At 42.9% G+C, this 15,243-nt stretch overlaps 6 protein-coding genes across 6 annotated transcripts; 2 read left to right on the forward strand and 4 right to left on the reverse strand.

Annotated features, from left to right (window-relative positions):
• Nucleotides 1–1,104: 1,104 nt before the first annotated feature.
• ATC70_009790 (uncharacterized protein) lies at nt 1,105–3,105 on the reverse strand (the record flags this gene model as incomplete). Its single annotated transcript, XM_064829018.1, has 1 exon — nt 1,105–3,105. The coding sequence occupies one exon, from the start codon at nt 3,103–3,105 to the stop codon at nt 1,105–1,107; it is 2,001 nt and encodes a 666-aa protein (XP_064686220.1).
• Nucleotides 3,106–3,484: 379 nt separating this feature from the next.
• On the reverse strand, nt 3,485–5,747 carry ATC70_009791 (uncharacterized protein; the record flags this gene model as incomplete). Its single annotated transcript, XM_064829019.1, has 2 exons — nt 3,485–5,593; nt 5,661–5,747. The coding sequence occupies 2 exons, from the start codon at nt 5,745–5,747 to the stop codon at nt 3,485–3,487; spliced, it is 2,196 nt and encodes a 731-aa protein (XP_064686221.1).
• A 567-nt stretch (nt 5,748–6,314) lies between these two features.
• Nucleotides 6,315–7,718, reverse strand: ATC70_009792 (uncharacterized protein; the record flags this gene model as incomplete). Its single annotated transcript, XM_064829020.1, has 2 exons — nt 6,315–7,438; nt 7,604–7,718. 2 exons carry the CDS (start codon nt 7,716–7,718, stop codon nt 6,315–6,317), a joined length of 1,239 nt encoding a protein of 412 aa, XP_064686222.1.
• Nucleotides 7,719–8,105: 387 nt separating this feature from the next.
• Nucleotides 8,106–9,755, forward strand: ATC70_009793 (Integrase catalytic domain-containing protein; the record flags this gene model as incomplete). The annotated part of the gene is made up of 7 exons (XM_064829021.1): nt 8,106–8,206; nt 8,270–8,325; nt 8,386–8,499; nt 8,557–8,588; nt 8,647–8,952; nt 9,004–9,434; nt 9,491–9,755. 7 exons carry the CDS (start codon nt 8,106–8,108, stop codon nt 9,753–9,755), a joined length of 1,305 nt encoding a protein of 434 aa, XP_064686223.1.
• Nucleotides 9,756–9,805: 50 nt separating this feature from the next.
• On the reverse strand, nt 9,806–11,269 carry ATC70_009794 (uncharacterized protein; the record flags this gene model as incomplete). The annotated part of the gene is made up of 1 exon (XM_064829022.1): nt 9,806–11,269. The coding sequence occupies one exon, from the start codon at nt 11,267–11,269 to the stop codon at nt 9,806–9,808; it is 1,464 nt and encodes a 487-aa protein (XP_064686224.1).
• Nucleotides 11,270–12,109: 840 nt separating this feature from the next.
• Nucleotides 12,110–15,185, forward strand: ATC70_009795 (uncharacterized protein; the record flags this gene model as incomplete). Its single annotated transcript, XM_064829023.1, has 8 exons — nt 12,110–12,167; nt 12,233–12,659; nt 12,722–13,110; nt 13,179–13,494; nt 13,557–13,666; nt 13,722–13,970; nt 14,023–14,164; nt 14,225–15,185. The coding sequence occupies 8 exons, from the start codon at nt 12,110–12,112 to the stop codon at nt 15,183–15,185; spliced, it is 2,652 nt and encodes an 883-aa protein (XP_064686225.1).
• Between the last annotated feature and the right edge of the window lie 58 nt (nt 15,186–15,243).

The raw sequence follows: 15,243 nt of genomic DNA on the forward strand, positions 1-15,243 counted from the left end.
ATCAACAACAAACCAAACGTTCACGTCAGTGAAACACATCATCCACAGTTGAGAGCAGAAGAGACTCGGTATATGTGATAAATCACATACCCTGGCTACTCCTGACGTTATTCTTCTATGTTGAAAAAAAACCTTGGTAAGGGAAAAACATAGCGACTATGTACTCTGTCAACTATCGAGATGGGAGAGACCATAATGTGCGCCACTACCGCACAAAAATAGGGAATCACCCCATTTGACCAAAAATTTCGTAGAAAAGGGGAAAGAAAGGTTTATTTCCGGTGAAAACCATGAGGGATACCTCATGCTTTTTGGTCGAATTCTGTCCATTGAGCAATAGTGGCAAGAATTAACTGCCAGATGAGAGCAATTGTTTGGCGTCATTCCGATGGCTCAGAAAGGCCTACATGTCAAGATATGAAGGCTTAAACGCTGTCAAATTTGGCTATACGTTTGCTTTATAGCTTTTATTTATACAGCATGAATCACATCTCTGGTAGCTGAAATCCTTTGGAAGGACAGTTCTGCAGCCTGTGCAGCTTCTAATTCGAATAGGAGGCAAATTGGTTTCGATAAAGCTAATTCATGCAAACATTGGTGCGTTCTGTTGTTGGTAAGCTTATTAATTAATATTAAAAGAAAAAGCCGAGTTTGCTAATTGAATACTATGGTTCTGTATCTTTGCTTTGCTACGGTAAAACCCTTATTAGGATTAATGTTGCTAGACGTTGGATTAGATGCTTGGTTGCCATGGTTTTGAGCCTTCGCTTCGCTGTTGTAAAACCCTCATACAAATCAATGCTATGAAATATTGAATTATAAGCTTAGCCGCCATGATTTTGCACCTTTGTTTCGCTACTGTAAACCCCTGTTATAGGTCAATGTTACCAAATGTTGCGTTAGATGCGTCAAGTTCTTAGGGAAAAGCTTCCGATCTCTGATTGGCTACTCTGACGTTTTTATTTCATAATTTTCTAGTACTTACTATACTAGTCGATCTATCTCGCTACGCTCGATGTCGGCGTCGCCCTGTGGGCTTTGGCCAAATACAACAAAGCTGGTTAAATCAATGTTATAAAGGGTAAAAAGAAAAGAGTAGTTATATTAAGTAGTATCTGAAAATAGAACTTCAGGATACACCACATTTTCTGTGTGTTTCATATTTTTGGGCAACAATATAGTCATGCCATTGGGAGATGTTGCTCTTGACATGACAACATAGTGTTGGCCATGAGTAAATACGGGGCTCCTGAGGTCCACGGCGACTTTTCTAAGAGATTGCCCTTGAGATTTGTTGATTGTCATTGCAAAAGATACTTTTACAGGGAATTGTTTCCTAGTCAAAATAAATGGTAATGTACCAGGCAATGTTGATAATGTAAAGCGAGGAATCAACTCTACTACATCTGATCTTCCAAGAATTTTAACCTTCAGTACATATTGTCCAATATGCTGTATAATAAGCCTTGTACCATTGCATAGGCCTCTCTCAGGGTTGATGTTTCTTAGGAGCATGACAGGAAGACCTACTTTCAACTCCAAAACTGCTGGCGGCAGCCCTGAAGGCGAAAAGGTTTGCAAATACTCTGAGGGATAGGCTTGGGTCTCAGTGTTGGTCTGATCAGATTGCATCGTGTCAGCAGAGTACAAAGTGGGCTTTTCACCAATCACGTTCTCTATCACCTTGCAATTGATAGCATCGACATTGCCATTTTTTGAGCAGGGAATAGCTCTTTCCTTAAAGAAATCACTATTTTGCAGAGGACGCTGCAGAACATGCTGAGGATAGATATCTTCAATGAACTGATCAAGATCAGTCATCTGCCTCAAAAAAGAGGGCAAAGCAATGCTGCCCATCATGGATGGTTCATACGACATTTTTCCTATCCAATCTGCAAATTGCCTATCTGTATCATTCGAGTTGGCAAGTCTCGTATTCTCAGTCAGTCTCAGCTTTTGTAGTCTGGGCCACAACCTTGACGACATCAACGAAGCAGCAACGATTTCAGGACGGCCACCTTGTTTCACGACAGGAGGAATCTGAGTAAAATCACCGCCAAGAACGACAGGAATACCACCAAAGGTAACTTCATCACCACGACTACAAATATCACGAGGTGTTCGATCAAAAGCTTCAAAGCAATAACGATGCTGCATGGGCACTTCATCCCAAATTATCAATGCTGTCTCTCGAATGAGATCAGCAAGGTCATCGTTCTTCTTGATCGCACATACAGACTGCTCGTGGGTGTTGAGTGGAATGGCAAAGCGAGAGTGCGACGTACGCCCACCAGGAAGTAGCAAAGCAGCAATGCCAGAGGAGGCAACACAGAGAGCAATCTTTCCTTGGCTTCTATAAAAATGACAAAGAGTATTGTAAATGAAATTTTTGCCAGTGCCAGCTGGACCTTGCAAAAAGAAATGTGAGCTGTTGGCGTTGCTGTTAATGGAGGAGGTGATGGTCTCAAATACGTACTTCTGGGTAGCGTTCATTTGAGCGTACTTTTGCTGGTACGAAAAGGCTTCTTGATCTTGGAGATATGACATTTCATTGAGTATCAATGAATTGCGTTGTATGCCAGTCATTCCGCTTATCAAGCCATTCCAGTTGAAGAGAGGCAAAGGCAAATTGAACTGACCCAGAGATCTGTCTTGTGCACCGAGAGATGCTTGCAACAGATATAAGTCGTAATCAAGACTACGCGTTCCACGATAAAATTCAACATCAGGTTGCATGCTGAGCAGCTGCGAATACCCTTTTTGCACGATTGCATGCTCAAGATCATCACAGAAACTTTCACAGAATTGATTCCAAATCTGAATAGGCGATACCAATGAGTTGAACATGAGCGCAGAGACAAACACTGAACGCATTGCGTAGCCAGAGGCAAAGGCAGCAGCTTTATCAAAGGCTCTGGTCCATTCTCCATCATCTTCGACCAAATGTAGCATCATACAGGCCTCGCGAAAGGTGGCGTACTCGTGATTATTGACAGTTCTCAGATGAGAAAACGACGTGGCTCCTCTGACAACTGTGAGCAGCAGGCGCAGATAACACCTCTCGCCGGCAGCAGGGCTACAGTAGTACATGCGGCCGATAGACATGGTATCGGTTCTTCTTTCTTCCCACCTTTTTGGCTTTTTTTTTTCTTTCCAAGCCATATGCTCTGGGAATTGCTGGTAAAGCAATGGTTGAAAAACAGGTTTGTTTTGGTTCACAGCATTATAATGAAAGTAACCCATGAGCGTGGTATGACTCTCTCTCTCAGGACATTATCAATTCTTAATTGAGGCCAGGAAGAATCAAAATATACAGGCTGCTCATTTTCAAGATGAATAGCAAGTGTAGCGACAGGTGGGCTTTCCTCATGCATTGGGAACTCGATCAATCTCCAGACGGCTTCACACGGGCTGATATATCGACCATTCAGATACTTTTCACATTCATCATTCTGGCTCGTTGCTGTAGTGGTTGTTGTTGTCTTCAAAGTAGTTTGGTCAGATCCTTTGTATATATATACCTGTTGATATACTTGATTGCCTGAACGCTGGCACACACTTCCACATTAATATGCGCATTGCATCTTTTTGACAGATAAGGATTGTGTGGCACAACCCATTCGTTAGTCATATGGAAGTCGTGATACGCACCCTGGTTGTCTTTGATACGCACTTGACGGGAGCGACCACCCATTCTTCTTCGGTACATTGGGTACCCATCATCAGTGGCTACTGTCGCCGGCTGATATGGCTTTGGAAATTCTTTGGAGCACACATCGTTACCAAAAGCATCCTTCACCATGCAGGGTGTTTCCTTGTTGATTTCGCCACATGGGCCATGCATCATATTTCGGGTGACAATTGCATGCAATTCGGGCTCTTCATCGACGTTGGGAATTTCAGCACAAATGATCTGATCTATTTTTTCTGCCGTATCAAACCGATCATTTTCATTGTCCAAAAACAACAGCATATGACCATGCGGAAGACCACGCTTCTGGTATTCTATTGTTCTCACAATCCCTCTATAAGTACCAAAAATCTTCTCCTGCTTCAGATCTTTGAGCAGTGCGTCATGCTTCAGATTAAACATTCGAGCAACCAAGTCAGGACGGTCAGCAGCGGTTTGGCCAGGCAACAGCTCGTCTTGGATTTCCCTCCAGTTCGGGTTTGCAGTGAATGTTATGAACAACGTTGGCTTACCAAAGAATCGAGAGATAGCCATTGCATTTTGGTACAGTTGCATCATAAAGCGAGGCCCTTCAGTAAAGCTACTTGGCAAGATGAATGATCTTCCAACCATTTCAAGATCTGCATCAGCAGCACTGGTAGCATCAGCAAGACCTTTGTAGACATCCGCACGAAGGTTTGCCTGGTTAGACTTGATCCAGTCCAATTTTGTTTGCTCACAGACAGCCCAAGCATCGATCACATACTGCTGGAAGAGACGTCTTGATAAGAACAATATCTTTAATTCATCAGCTCTGACATGCAGTCTAAATCTGTAAAACACTCGCTGAGTGAGCCTTTTTGCTGCTTGTTGCTGTCCTTCTTGCGCTTCTTCATTATCAACATCCATAGCATCAACAGTTGAAGCAGACAATTGCAAACGAAGGCCCCAATGCCACCCATATTCACCTCTGGGAAAAAGCAAAACGTAATGGAGAGGCATGTAGGCAGCATGTGTCTCGTTGATCCTTTTAAAGTGTCCTCTGGAACTGGTGGAGGAGCTATTTCGATAGATAACCAGGATGTCTCTGAAACTTGAATCAGCATATTCATTGGGGATGATAGCTGCAATCTCGTTGACAGTTGGCAGGTTCTGAGTACGCCTATCTTCACCGACAATCAATTCAAGTCTTATTTGAGGGTCGAGTCGAATATATGCATCCTCGCTGACATGACCTTGGGCTTGTCGTTCTTCCTCTGCATCCAGAATCTCGTGGGCATGCTTGTAGATACGTACAAATGGGTTACCACAACGAACCGCATCACCAATCATTTCACTTAATGCTTCAATGGTAGAATCATCTAAATGCTGATTTCTTGTGTTGGCAGATCGACATGCAGCGGCATACTCGGGATCGTAAATGTACAGCTGATTGTACTTTGGAGCATTATCAAAATTCAAGGGTGCTTGCATGTGATACAATTCACCATGGGCACCTACTGGAGTAATCCCACCTCTCCTCTCCTCCTCTCTTTCTCTCTGGGTCCCTGCTGGCATAGCAGTGGTACCGAATGAAGTAAAAGCAAACAAAGTATTGTATTGCCTTATATGTTTCAAGAAATGGGATGAGCGTGGGTGGCTTCCGTTGATTAAACTATTCAAGGGCTCAGGCGGATCTTGCAATAAGGGCAAAATGGCCTTTCCTTTTTTACAGCAAGAGTAGAAGAGATTGTTGCTTCTGGCTTGACCGGTAGTTCTTGCTGCGTCCCAATGCAATGCGCCACAACCATCACATACAACGTCCATTCTTCCCAGATAATGAGGTTGCATTCTTCTAAGCTCTGATATGAAAGCGGCAGGTGCTCTAGGTGCTCTAGGTGGCCTTAATGCAGCTCTCTGTCTGGCGTAGTTTCGGGCACGTTCCTGAAACAATATATATATATATAAGGTTCGTTCGAATATTTGTTTTTCATTTCTTTGTTCTATTTACTCGACATGAATCACATTTTCGAAAATTGTAATCTTCAGGTGGAGCAACTCTACAGGTTACACAGTTTCTAGCTTGAACAGGAGGCATGATAATTCGATTTGATTTTAACAAAAAGATATTTCATACACTTTATGCAAATTGTGATGCTTGATGTTCTTGGTGGAGGGGTTAAGCCCCTTCCCCCCAAACCCCCTCTCCATTGCCGGCTTCGCCGGTGGTTATGCCCACCTTTGTTCTGGCTTTCAATACTATCAAATTTTAAAAGGATATGATTGGATTGTCTATAGTTTTCCAGTATATATATTTAGTGAAGTGATTTAGTGAAGTGACTAGAGATAAGTCTACTGTGAGTCAGTTATCTCTATACACGGCAATACTTCTATAAACGTATATATAATACAGAATGTTTTTTTGAACCTGATTCTCAATGCCAGCAGGAACAGAATCATGTACATGCTGAAGTCATCTTCTAAAGTAAATGGTGTAACAGTATCCACCATGCAAATGTCAAGATGGAAACTGCTTGATTTGATCCTTAGCGTAACAATATTCAAGCTGTCAGTCAACATCACAGTTTCTATTAAAAATTTATACATGTAGATCAAAAAAAAAAAGTATTGTCTAGAAAAAGTGTTATTTTGATATACAATATGTTTAATAAGTCTCATCAGTAACATCTATTGTTTCTTGAGGAGACTTGTCATGAGTATCCAGGACACCAAGTTGTACGCCCATTTCCCGCACAATGTGATGAATATCTTGTTCCATTGAGTCTATACTTCCGCTCATCTCAGTCGGGCCGTTTCTAACTTCTTCTCTCATATCATCAAATTCTGTCTCCAGGGCAACAACTCTTTCAAGGAGTATTTTGAGCTCTTCACCTCTGTCTTCCGCCACAAACTGCAGCATCTCACGTTCAGCTTCCACCTTATTGAGCTTACTTTCACAAAGGTCCATTGCATCGCGAACGCTCTTCCCAAGATTACCCAGTGCATTCGAAGCGAGAGTTTCCTTGATCGTTGCAGTGTTCATTGCAGTATCTTTGGTCTGGCTTGCTGTCTGCTGAATTTGTTTGTCTAGTTCTACCTTGAATTCATCACAACGTTTTCTCAAGGACTTGAAAGTGGTGGCAAATGACTGGAGCTCTTTGCTTCTTCTGTCTTCAAACTCTTCAAACAACTTTGTTAGCTGGTCCTCCACAGCGTTGATTCTTTCGTTGATCAGATCAGTGTTTCTTTGAGACAAAACTTGGACTTCTTGCACCTCATGCTTTCTTTGATCCTCAAACTTCAAATCGTTCTGTACATAGCGTTCCAGAATGTCAATTCGGTTTGCTGTGGTATGTAACAGGTTGTCCGCTCGGCTTTTTTCTTCTGTTAGCTGATTTTGTAAGGCAACAATGTGCGCATTCAATGCTTGGTTCTCTTGCTTCAAATAATCAATCTTGTCAGCCAAGTCCAATGCAGCTGCGATAGATTGCTCTTGAACGTTCTTCACTGTAGCCGTAAGAGATTCATAAGAGCTACTGAAAGGAATGGGTGCTGCTGAGACATAGCCTAATGAAGATGATGGAGAAGATGGTAGAGATGAAGGGACTTTAGTGTCGGCAGGTGTAGAAGTAGTACTGACGTTACTAGCGCTATTGGTGCTAGCATTATTGTTTATGGCATCAGCATTGGCGTTAATGTTAGCATGGCTGGTACTAGTAGCATCATTGCTATTATTGTTGACACTACTGCTGTCATCAGCTGGATTGTTGTTTTTCTCTGAAAAAAGTGCTACCTAAAGCAAGAGTGAGTACATCATATTGGAGCACATTTTATTGCAAAGACATGCCAAGGTTCTCTCAAAGTTCTCGAGTCTGGACAGAATTTCAGCATTTTGAGAGCCTCGGTCTAGTTTATCAATGAGCTCATGTTTTAATTGACAGTTTTTACTCATACCTCTCATAGTACGCATCAATTCACTAAAAGGGAAGAGAAGCAGGACAAAATATTTGAAGGAAAAGATGCAAATGGTTGCAATAACACAGCTGAGGGCGTGTGAGTCGAAAATCATAGTAAGGTTATATGAAAGTTGTTGAAGATACTATTTGAAAGAGAAGTTTTTATATACACTTTCATGGTGATGGAGTCTTTATGGTCTTAAAATAGTCTTCTACATTAAATGTGATCAATCAAATGTTGCTGATGAGAGCAGCTCCTTTTGATTGATTATTGCAGTATTTAATGAGCCCTTCTTTATCGATGGTGACAGCAACGTAGCAATCAGGAAAAGGACTATAGCTGACCTGAAACCGCTTTCAGAGTAGGCTGTTGTGTAGTGTAACAAAACCACAGCACTATGACTCTTCTTGACAGATGCCCTTTTTCAATCACCTCCACAGTTCATGTCTTTATTTTTGTTTTCTTTCTCTCTCTCTCTCTTTCCACACAATACAACACAATGTACGAAAACGAAAAAGAGTCCATTGAACTCGGCATTATTGGTGCTGGTGGCATGGGTCGTTTCTATGCCCAAACCATATCAAAAGCTGGATGGAAAAAGTAACGTAGGGTCACATTTGACATAAATCACCACGAGCACTCAATGTTTGCGCGTTCTTGTAGTGTCAACATTTGTGATCTTCCAGAGAAATACGAAAGCGTAAAGAAGGACTTTGAAGGTGAGTAAGGCACATGTGATGTTGAGGGTGGGCCAAATTAACAATGAGAGGCAAAACCAGGTACCAATATCAATGTGCTTCCTGATGGCTATCATATTTCGAGACGCTGTGATTGGATTATGTATGCTGTGGAGGCCGAGTACATTGATGCCGTTGTAAAGAAGTACGGTCCAGGTAGGACACAATGAATTGATCAGGCGGGAACAATTGCTCAATCAATGCCGAAAATAGCTACAAAGATGGGCGCTATTGTGGGTGGTCAGGTATACAAGAGATAGATGAAAAGAAGGTGTGCCAGATTGTTGACGATGCAAAGTGTAGACTTCTGTCAAAAAACCCGAAGTGGAGGCCTTGGAGAAATACTTGCCAGAGGACGTACACATTATCTCATGTCATTCCATGCACGGACCAGGAGTGGATCCCAAAGGCCAGCCTCTGATCGTGATCAAGCATCGTGCCACTGACGAGAAGCTCGACCTTGTCTTAAAGATTTTGTCTTGCTTCAACTCCAACATTGCGCATTTGAGTGCGGAGGAACATGACCGTATCACAGCAGACACACAGGCAGTGACACACGCTGCATTTTTGACAATGGGTAGCGCATGGAAAGCCAATGCTCAATTTCCTGTAAGTGTGTATGGATGTCCCGTGTTGGTATCTATTGACGCATGGCAATAGTGGTTGCTGCCTCACTTTACAGGCGGCATTGAGAATGTCAAGGTGAATGTAGCATTACGTATTTACAGTAACAAATGGCACGTATACGCTGGTCTTGCCATCATGAACCCCATCGCCAATCAACAAATCACACAATACGCACTCAGTGTAGCAGACTTATTTAAATTGATGATCCAGGAGAAAGAGGAGGAATTCCGTGCTCGAGTCAAAAAGGCAGGCGAATTTGTGTTTGGCGGCTTACAGAAAGATCACGTCCCCATTTTGCTGGACGACAAGATTTTAGACGAATTCTCACTTTCAAAGATCCCCAAAGAGCAACGCACTCCCAACTCACATTTGTCGCTATTGGCCATGGTCGATTGTTGGCATAGATTAGGATTAAACCCCTATGAGCATCTCGTGTGTCAAACGCCACTATTCAGAATGTGGATGTAAAGTATAGAGCAGAGCGAAAACGGGTAGTATGTGTTCTGATGGATTACAATAGGGGTATCACCGAATATCTGTTTCGTAATCAAGCCATGTTGGATGATGCGATCAATGCAGCATTGTATCGCAAAGATATTCGACCTGATGATATGGAGTTTGTCACTTGTGCTAGAGGTTGGGCAGAATCTGTGTCTCTTGGCAGCATGGAGGGCTATAGAAAGCGATTCGAGGAGACAGCCGGATTTTTCAAAGATCAGTTTGCAGAGAGCACAGTTGTTGGTAACAGAATGATTGCCATGATTACAAAGAACACTTCCAAATAAAAAGGGGTATGGTATTCGACGTTGCGATTAGCTCTATAGTTTACATTTTATTACAAATTGGCTGTGGCAGCATCAGCAGCAGTTGTTGGTAATGCCTCTACATATGCCACGTGTTGTTTTTGCTTTTTGTGAGTGCTTTTGGGAGTATTCAGGCCACTTGCAATTGAACTGACATCAGTGAAATCATCATCTAAACCACTATCACTGCTACTATGGACATGTGCATCTCCAATCACTATGCTGAATAGTTCAATTTCATCCTCGCTTGGAGCAGTAGCCGTAATCTGTTGACCATCATCCTCAATGTGGATATGATGCTTTTCAGCGGCATCTCGATACACTTGCACCATGCTCTCCATGGCGCCCCACCACGTATAAGCACCTGATAGATCAATTGCCTTTTGTCCCATCTTTGCCCTCATTTGCGCATCGTCAATCAAAGTGGTCAACAACTGGCCGTACTCTTTGATTTGCTCCCGCCTTGACATGTCTGTTGTATCCAGTAATAAGCCAGATGTCTGATCTTGTACCAAATCTTTCACGCCTTCCGCCAATAACCCCACCACAGGTAGACCTGATGCCATGGACTCGAGCACCACTTGACCAAATGTTTCTGTAAATGATGGAAACGCAAATATGTCAGCCGATGCATAGGCATTAGCAAGATCAATGCCTTGCAGATAGCCTGTGAAGGTGACGGGTGTCCGTGATCGACTACAATCTTCTTGAATGGGATGAAATGCAGGCCCATGACCGACAATGACAAGGTGGCATTTGGAGTGATCCATCTTTTTGTAACTCTCTAGTACCAAGCCCAAGTTCTTTTCATATGAAACTCTTCCCACATACAAGATGACCACCTTATTCGTCGTTTGAGCTGTCTCCACCTCCGTCGCTGCCACAGTGTTATTTTGTTCTCTTTGCCCGCCTGTTGTCAGCCATTGGATTCTCAATTCGTCTGATCGTTGCTGTGGTGAAAACAGCGCTGTGTCAATTCCACGTGGCCAAATTCTCAGATTTTTGAATCTTTTGGTATGCAAGATGTGCCGTGTTGATTCGGATGGGCACACTGTAAAATCACATTGAGAGTGGCAGTATCTGTTCCAGCTCCACATGAGACTAGCAAACAACCCCCAGCCGAATTGAGTGCAATACGTACCGAGATTTGTGTGATAGGATGCCACAACAGGGATCTTTTTGGTGTTGAACAAGCACAGGAAGGCAGCACAGATGTAGACAGGATCCACCAGATGGATCACATGAGGATCAAATGCTCGCAAGGCCTTGGTAAATGCAGGTCTCCAGATGTTAAGCTTGAGTTCAGGATAGGGCAGGAAGGGTATACCTGCTGTGCCATAGAGTTTTGCACCAGCATAAACATCCATACCACTTTCGGGGCCAAATAGGATGACTTTATGACCTGTGGCTTGAAGGTGCTCCAAAAGTCTTGTCAATGTGCGCGTAACGCCATCGATTTTTGGCAAGAAATTTTCTGTAATGATGGCGATACGCATTGTGATTTAAGCCAAATTGGGTAGAGTTTGTGTAATCCAACAAAACAGAAAGAGAAAAAAAAAAGAAAAGAAGAGGGAAAAAAAAAAAAAAAAAGCATGAAATAGACTTTTTAAACTGTTCTACTGTAATGCCGCTTCAAATGAGTGTCGATTCATGCTTGGTTTTCAATTTGAATGAGTGGGATCATAGAGCCGTGATCCAAAGCGCAATCAGATGTCATCATTGCTTCTTTTGGTTCGATACATGTAAGCCTAAATGTCTGGGATTCGCTGTCATGTAGCATCAGTCAGCCAAACAGACAGAGATGCAATAGGATAAACCTCCTATTGAAGCATCCAGCAAGGAAAATTTAATAATGGCAGCCATTTCCTAGTGATTTGTTTACTATTTGTGTGCATGCGTGTGTAACAGATCAATCACATCATACTTGTAGCGGACAAGTGGCTCAACTGCTTCCGAGATTCTTTCGGTATTCTTTCCATAGAATCCTATGTGCCAAGACTAAAAGATACGAGAAATAGGCAAGTGCTTACGTACCCAATGTTGCGTCTCTTGGATGCATGTCTGTCGCTACATCATGACGTCAAGTGATACATAGGAAAATACAACGACTAAGCACAGGTAAAGATGCCATCGAGGCTGAGGGAAACTTTATTGTTTACCGGCATTTCTATAGTACTAATACGGCACACAACATGTACCTGGCTTATTTATAGCTTTTCAACTAAAAGGCGGAGTTGCCCCATTTTCAATTCGTATATAAATAAATCGATTACAGGTTTCAATCGAAACGCTCTTCTTTCTTTCTCTCTTGTAAAAAGAAATCCCATCAACTATCAATGAAATATCTTTGTAGCATTCTGTCTACAATTTTATTACTTAGTAGCACTGTGGCATGTAAGGGCTTTTTTCCATGGAATGATCCAACAATTCAAATGTAAATCTCATCTCGTTAAATTCAGGTCACAGTGTGAATAATAAGCAATTACTATGGGTGGAGCCTGTTTCCACAGTAAAACTAGAGATCGCACCACGTTCTGATCAATTCTTTGCCAAGCGAGATATCTCACAAAATAGCAACTACCAGCCCAATGTGCGCTCGTTACAATATGACGACTCACTGCGATTATCAGTCAATGCATACAACAAAACCATGTTCCTTCATTTGGCCCCCAATCTTGACCTATTTCATCCTAATGCCGTTATTCACACCAACGGCATATCCACCAGAGTGAATCCCGTCGATTTCAGAGTGTATCACGGCTATGTGATTGATGATATCTACTCAGATCATTGGTGGATCTCCGGTTTGTTGCAAGATGAACAAGACATGGAGAATCAGCCAGGTGTATTAGGCTGGGCGAGAATAGTGGTTCGAAATGATATCAAGTGAGTCCAATGAAAGGAGATGATAAAACATGCGAGCACATGGACTCATTTCGCTGGCGTAGGCATGATTTGGACCATCCGCTGTTTGAAGGCGCTTTTACAGTCTATGGAGATACCCATCATGTTAAATTAACAGACAACTATCGGCTCACTAAACGATCCGACGATGCTGACCTGAACGGCAATTTAGCCCGTATGATCATCTACCGTGATTCTGATACCGTTTTGAAAGAAATGATCTCAGAAACCCACAATAGTGGTGAATGTGGCTTTGATAGATTAACCCACATCTCAAAGCGTGCCTACAACCCACTTACTCTTGATTTCAATGTAAACAATAACAACAATTTTGCAGTAAGAAACTCTTATCGTGACATTTTCAACGGCGGCGATGGCACCGGTAAAACGCTTGCCAAACGAGCTCCCACTGGTTGTCCCACATCCAAAAGAGGTAAAAACATATATATATATATATATATATCCAATCGACCAAATGGCTAATATCAACAATTAAAATAGTGCTTTATATGGGTGCAGCGGCAGATTGTACCTATGTTAAGTACTATCAGTCAGCCGATAATGCTCGTATGCAAATCATCAATGATTGGAATTCCGTTAGTTCGGTTTACTCAAATACATTCAATGTGGGTATCGGCCTGATCAACATTACCATCATGGATTCCAATTGCCCCGCCACACCCAATACTGCGACAAACTGGAATCAAGCTTGCTCAACTGCTTATTCTATTTCAACAAGATTGAGTGATTTCAGTCAATGGAGAGGCCGTATTGGAGATGATGGTGCTGGACTATGGCATTTGATGACCAACTGCGCGTAAGTCTGGCAATAAGAATTCTGATGCTTTAAATACTTATATGCCGGATATATGTATATAGCACTGGCGCTGAAGTCGGTATTGCTTGGATGAGCCAAGTGTGTAATACAGGTGCTATTAGATCAAGCTCTACCGGCGAATATACATCTGGCACTGGGGTGTCATCTATTAGTAAGTGATGCACTGCGAGTTGAAATAGGACCTGGGGCACTAATCCAGTGCATAGTTCGTGACGAGTGGAAGGTTGTTGCGCATGAAATCGGTCATGGCTTTGGCGCAATTCACGACTGCACGTCTCAAAACTGCCCCTGCTCTGGATCAAGCTGTGGATGCTGTCCGTACAGCTCCTCTCAATGTGACGCTGGAGGAAAATACTTTATGAATCCTACAAGTAATGCCTCGTCCGACGCCTTTAGCCCTTGCAGTATCTCTACCATTTGTTCGACCATGTCTGATTTCACCAGCTGTTTGCAAAGTAGGTTCTTTTCTCTAAATAGAGAGTACTATTTACTAATGTCATGATATAGCTCCTGGATCAAGAAACACCACCTCTTTGCAGCAATGTGGTAACGGTATCAAGGAAACAGGCGAAGACTGTGATACAGGTGGACAAGATAGCGCTTGTTGCGACGCCAAAACATGTAAATTCAAGGCGGGTGCTGTATGCGAGTAAGTTGACTCTTCCATCTCTCCTTGAGTTTTGCAATTAACATCTCTTTGCCCATTCAGCGATTTTAATGACCTGTGTTGCAACAACTGTCAAGTGCGTCCTGCCAATTACACATGTCGTCCTGCTTCTACTGAATGCGATATTGCTGAAGTCTGTTCTGGTACATCGGGTGATTGTCCTGAAGACAAGTACAAAGACGACCTCACAAGCTGCGGCAACGGCCTCCAATGTGCCTCTGGTCAATGTACATCACGCAATACCCAATGTGTCTCTCGTGGCTCCAGCATGAACATCACCAAGGCATGTGGTGCCGATAGTGGATGTGGCGTTACCTGTCAATCACCTGGATCTGCCATGAGCTGTTATCAATTTCCAGGTTACTTTGTGGATGGCACTCCTTGTGGTTTAGGCGGTGTGTGCAAGGCTGGTTCTTGTGATAGCAGTAACTTTGGTAACAATGCAAAGAACTGGATTGATAGCCATCTGCAAATTGTCATTCCTGTGGCTATTGTGGTGGGCTTATTGCTCCTGTTTTGCTTATTCCGCTGTTGTTGCTATGGTGATAGAAGTGGATACAACAATATTGGAAAAACTACCACCTATGTGATCCCAGGTCAGCCACAACAGCAGTACCCTGCTCAATACAGCAATACACAACCACCCTACTACCCTCCGCCTCCTCCAGGCCAGCCGCCTTACTATGCTCCTCCCAATTCGGGTTGGGTCGATCCAGCCTTGTACAATGGAAGATCTGCTGGCAACTACACTCCTCAGCAACCCTTGCCCGTATACTCTCAAAACGATAATCATCAAAATGCGTATGAACTCAACAATGCTAATCAATGGCAAAGCAGCACTAACCGTGGCATGGCAAGTCCTCTCATACCGAGTTCCCCAGCTCCTGGTTATCAAATGCCATCAGGTCCCTCGCCAGCACCTGTCAGTTCGCCTCGTATGGGTGCTCCTGCACCACCCAACCATGGCACAGAAGGCAGACCCTATCGTGAAGGCATCATTTAGATCTCTTCTCGCTGTGTATAGATTTCAACTCTCAAACAACATGTATTTTTAGTCTTTA

This window comes from Mucor velutinosus (assembly GCF_035048745.1).
Source record: "Mucor velutinosus strain NIH1002 chromosome Unknown tig00001563, whole genome shotgun sequence".
Lineage (NCBI taxonomy): Eukaryota > Fungi > Mucoromycota > Mucoromycetes > Mucorales > Mucoraceae > Mucor > Mucor velutinosus.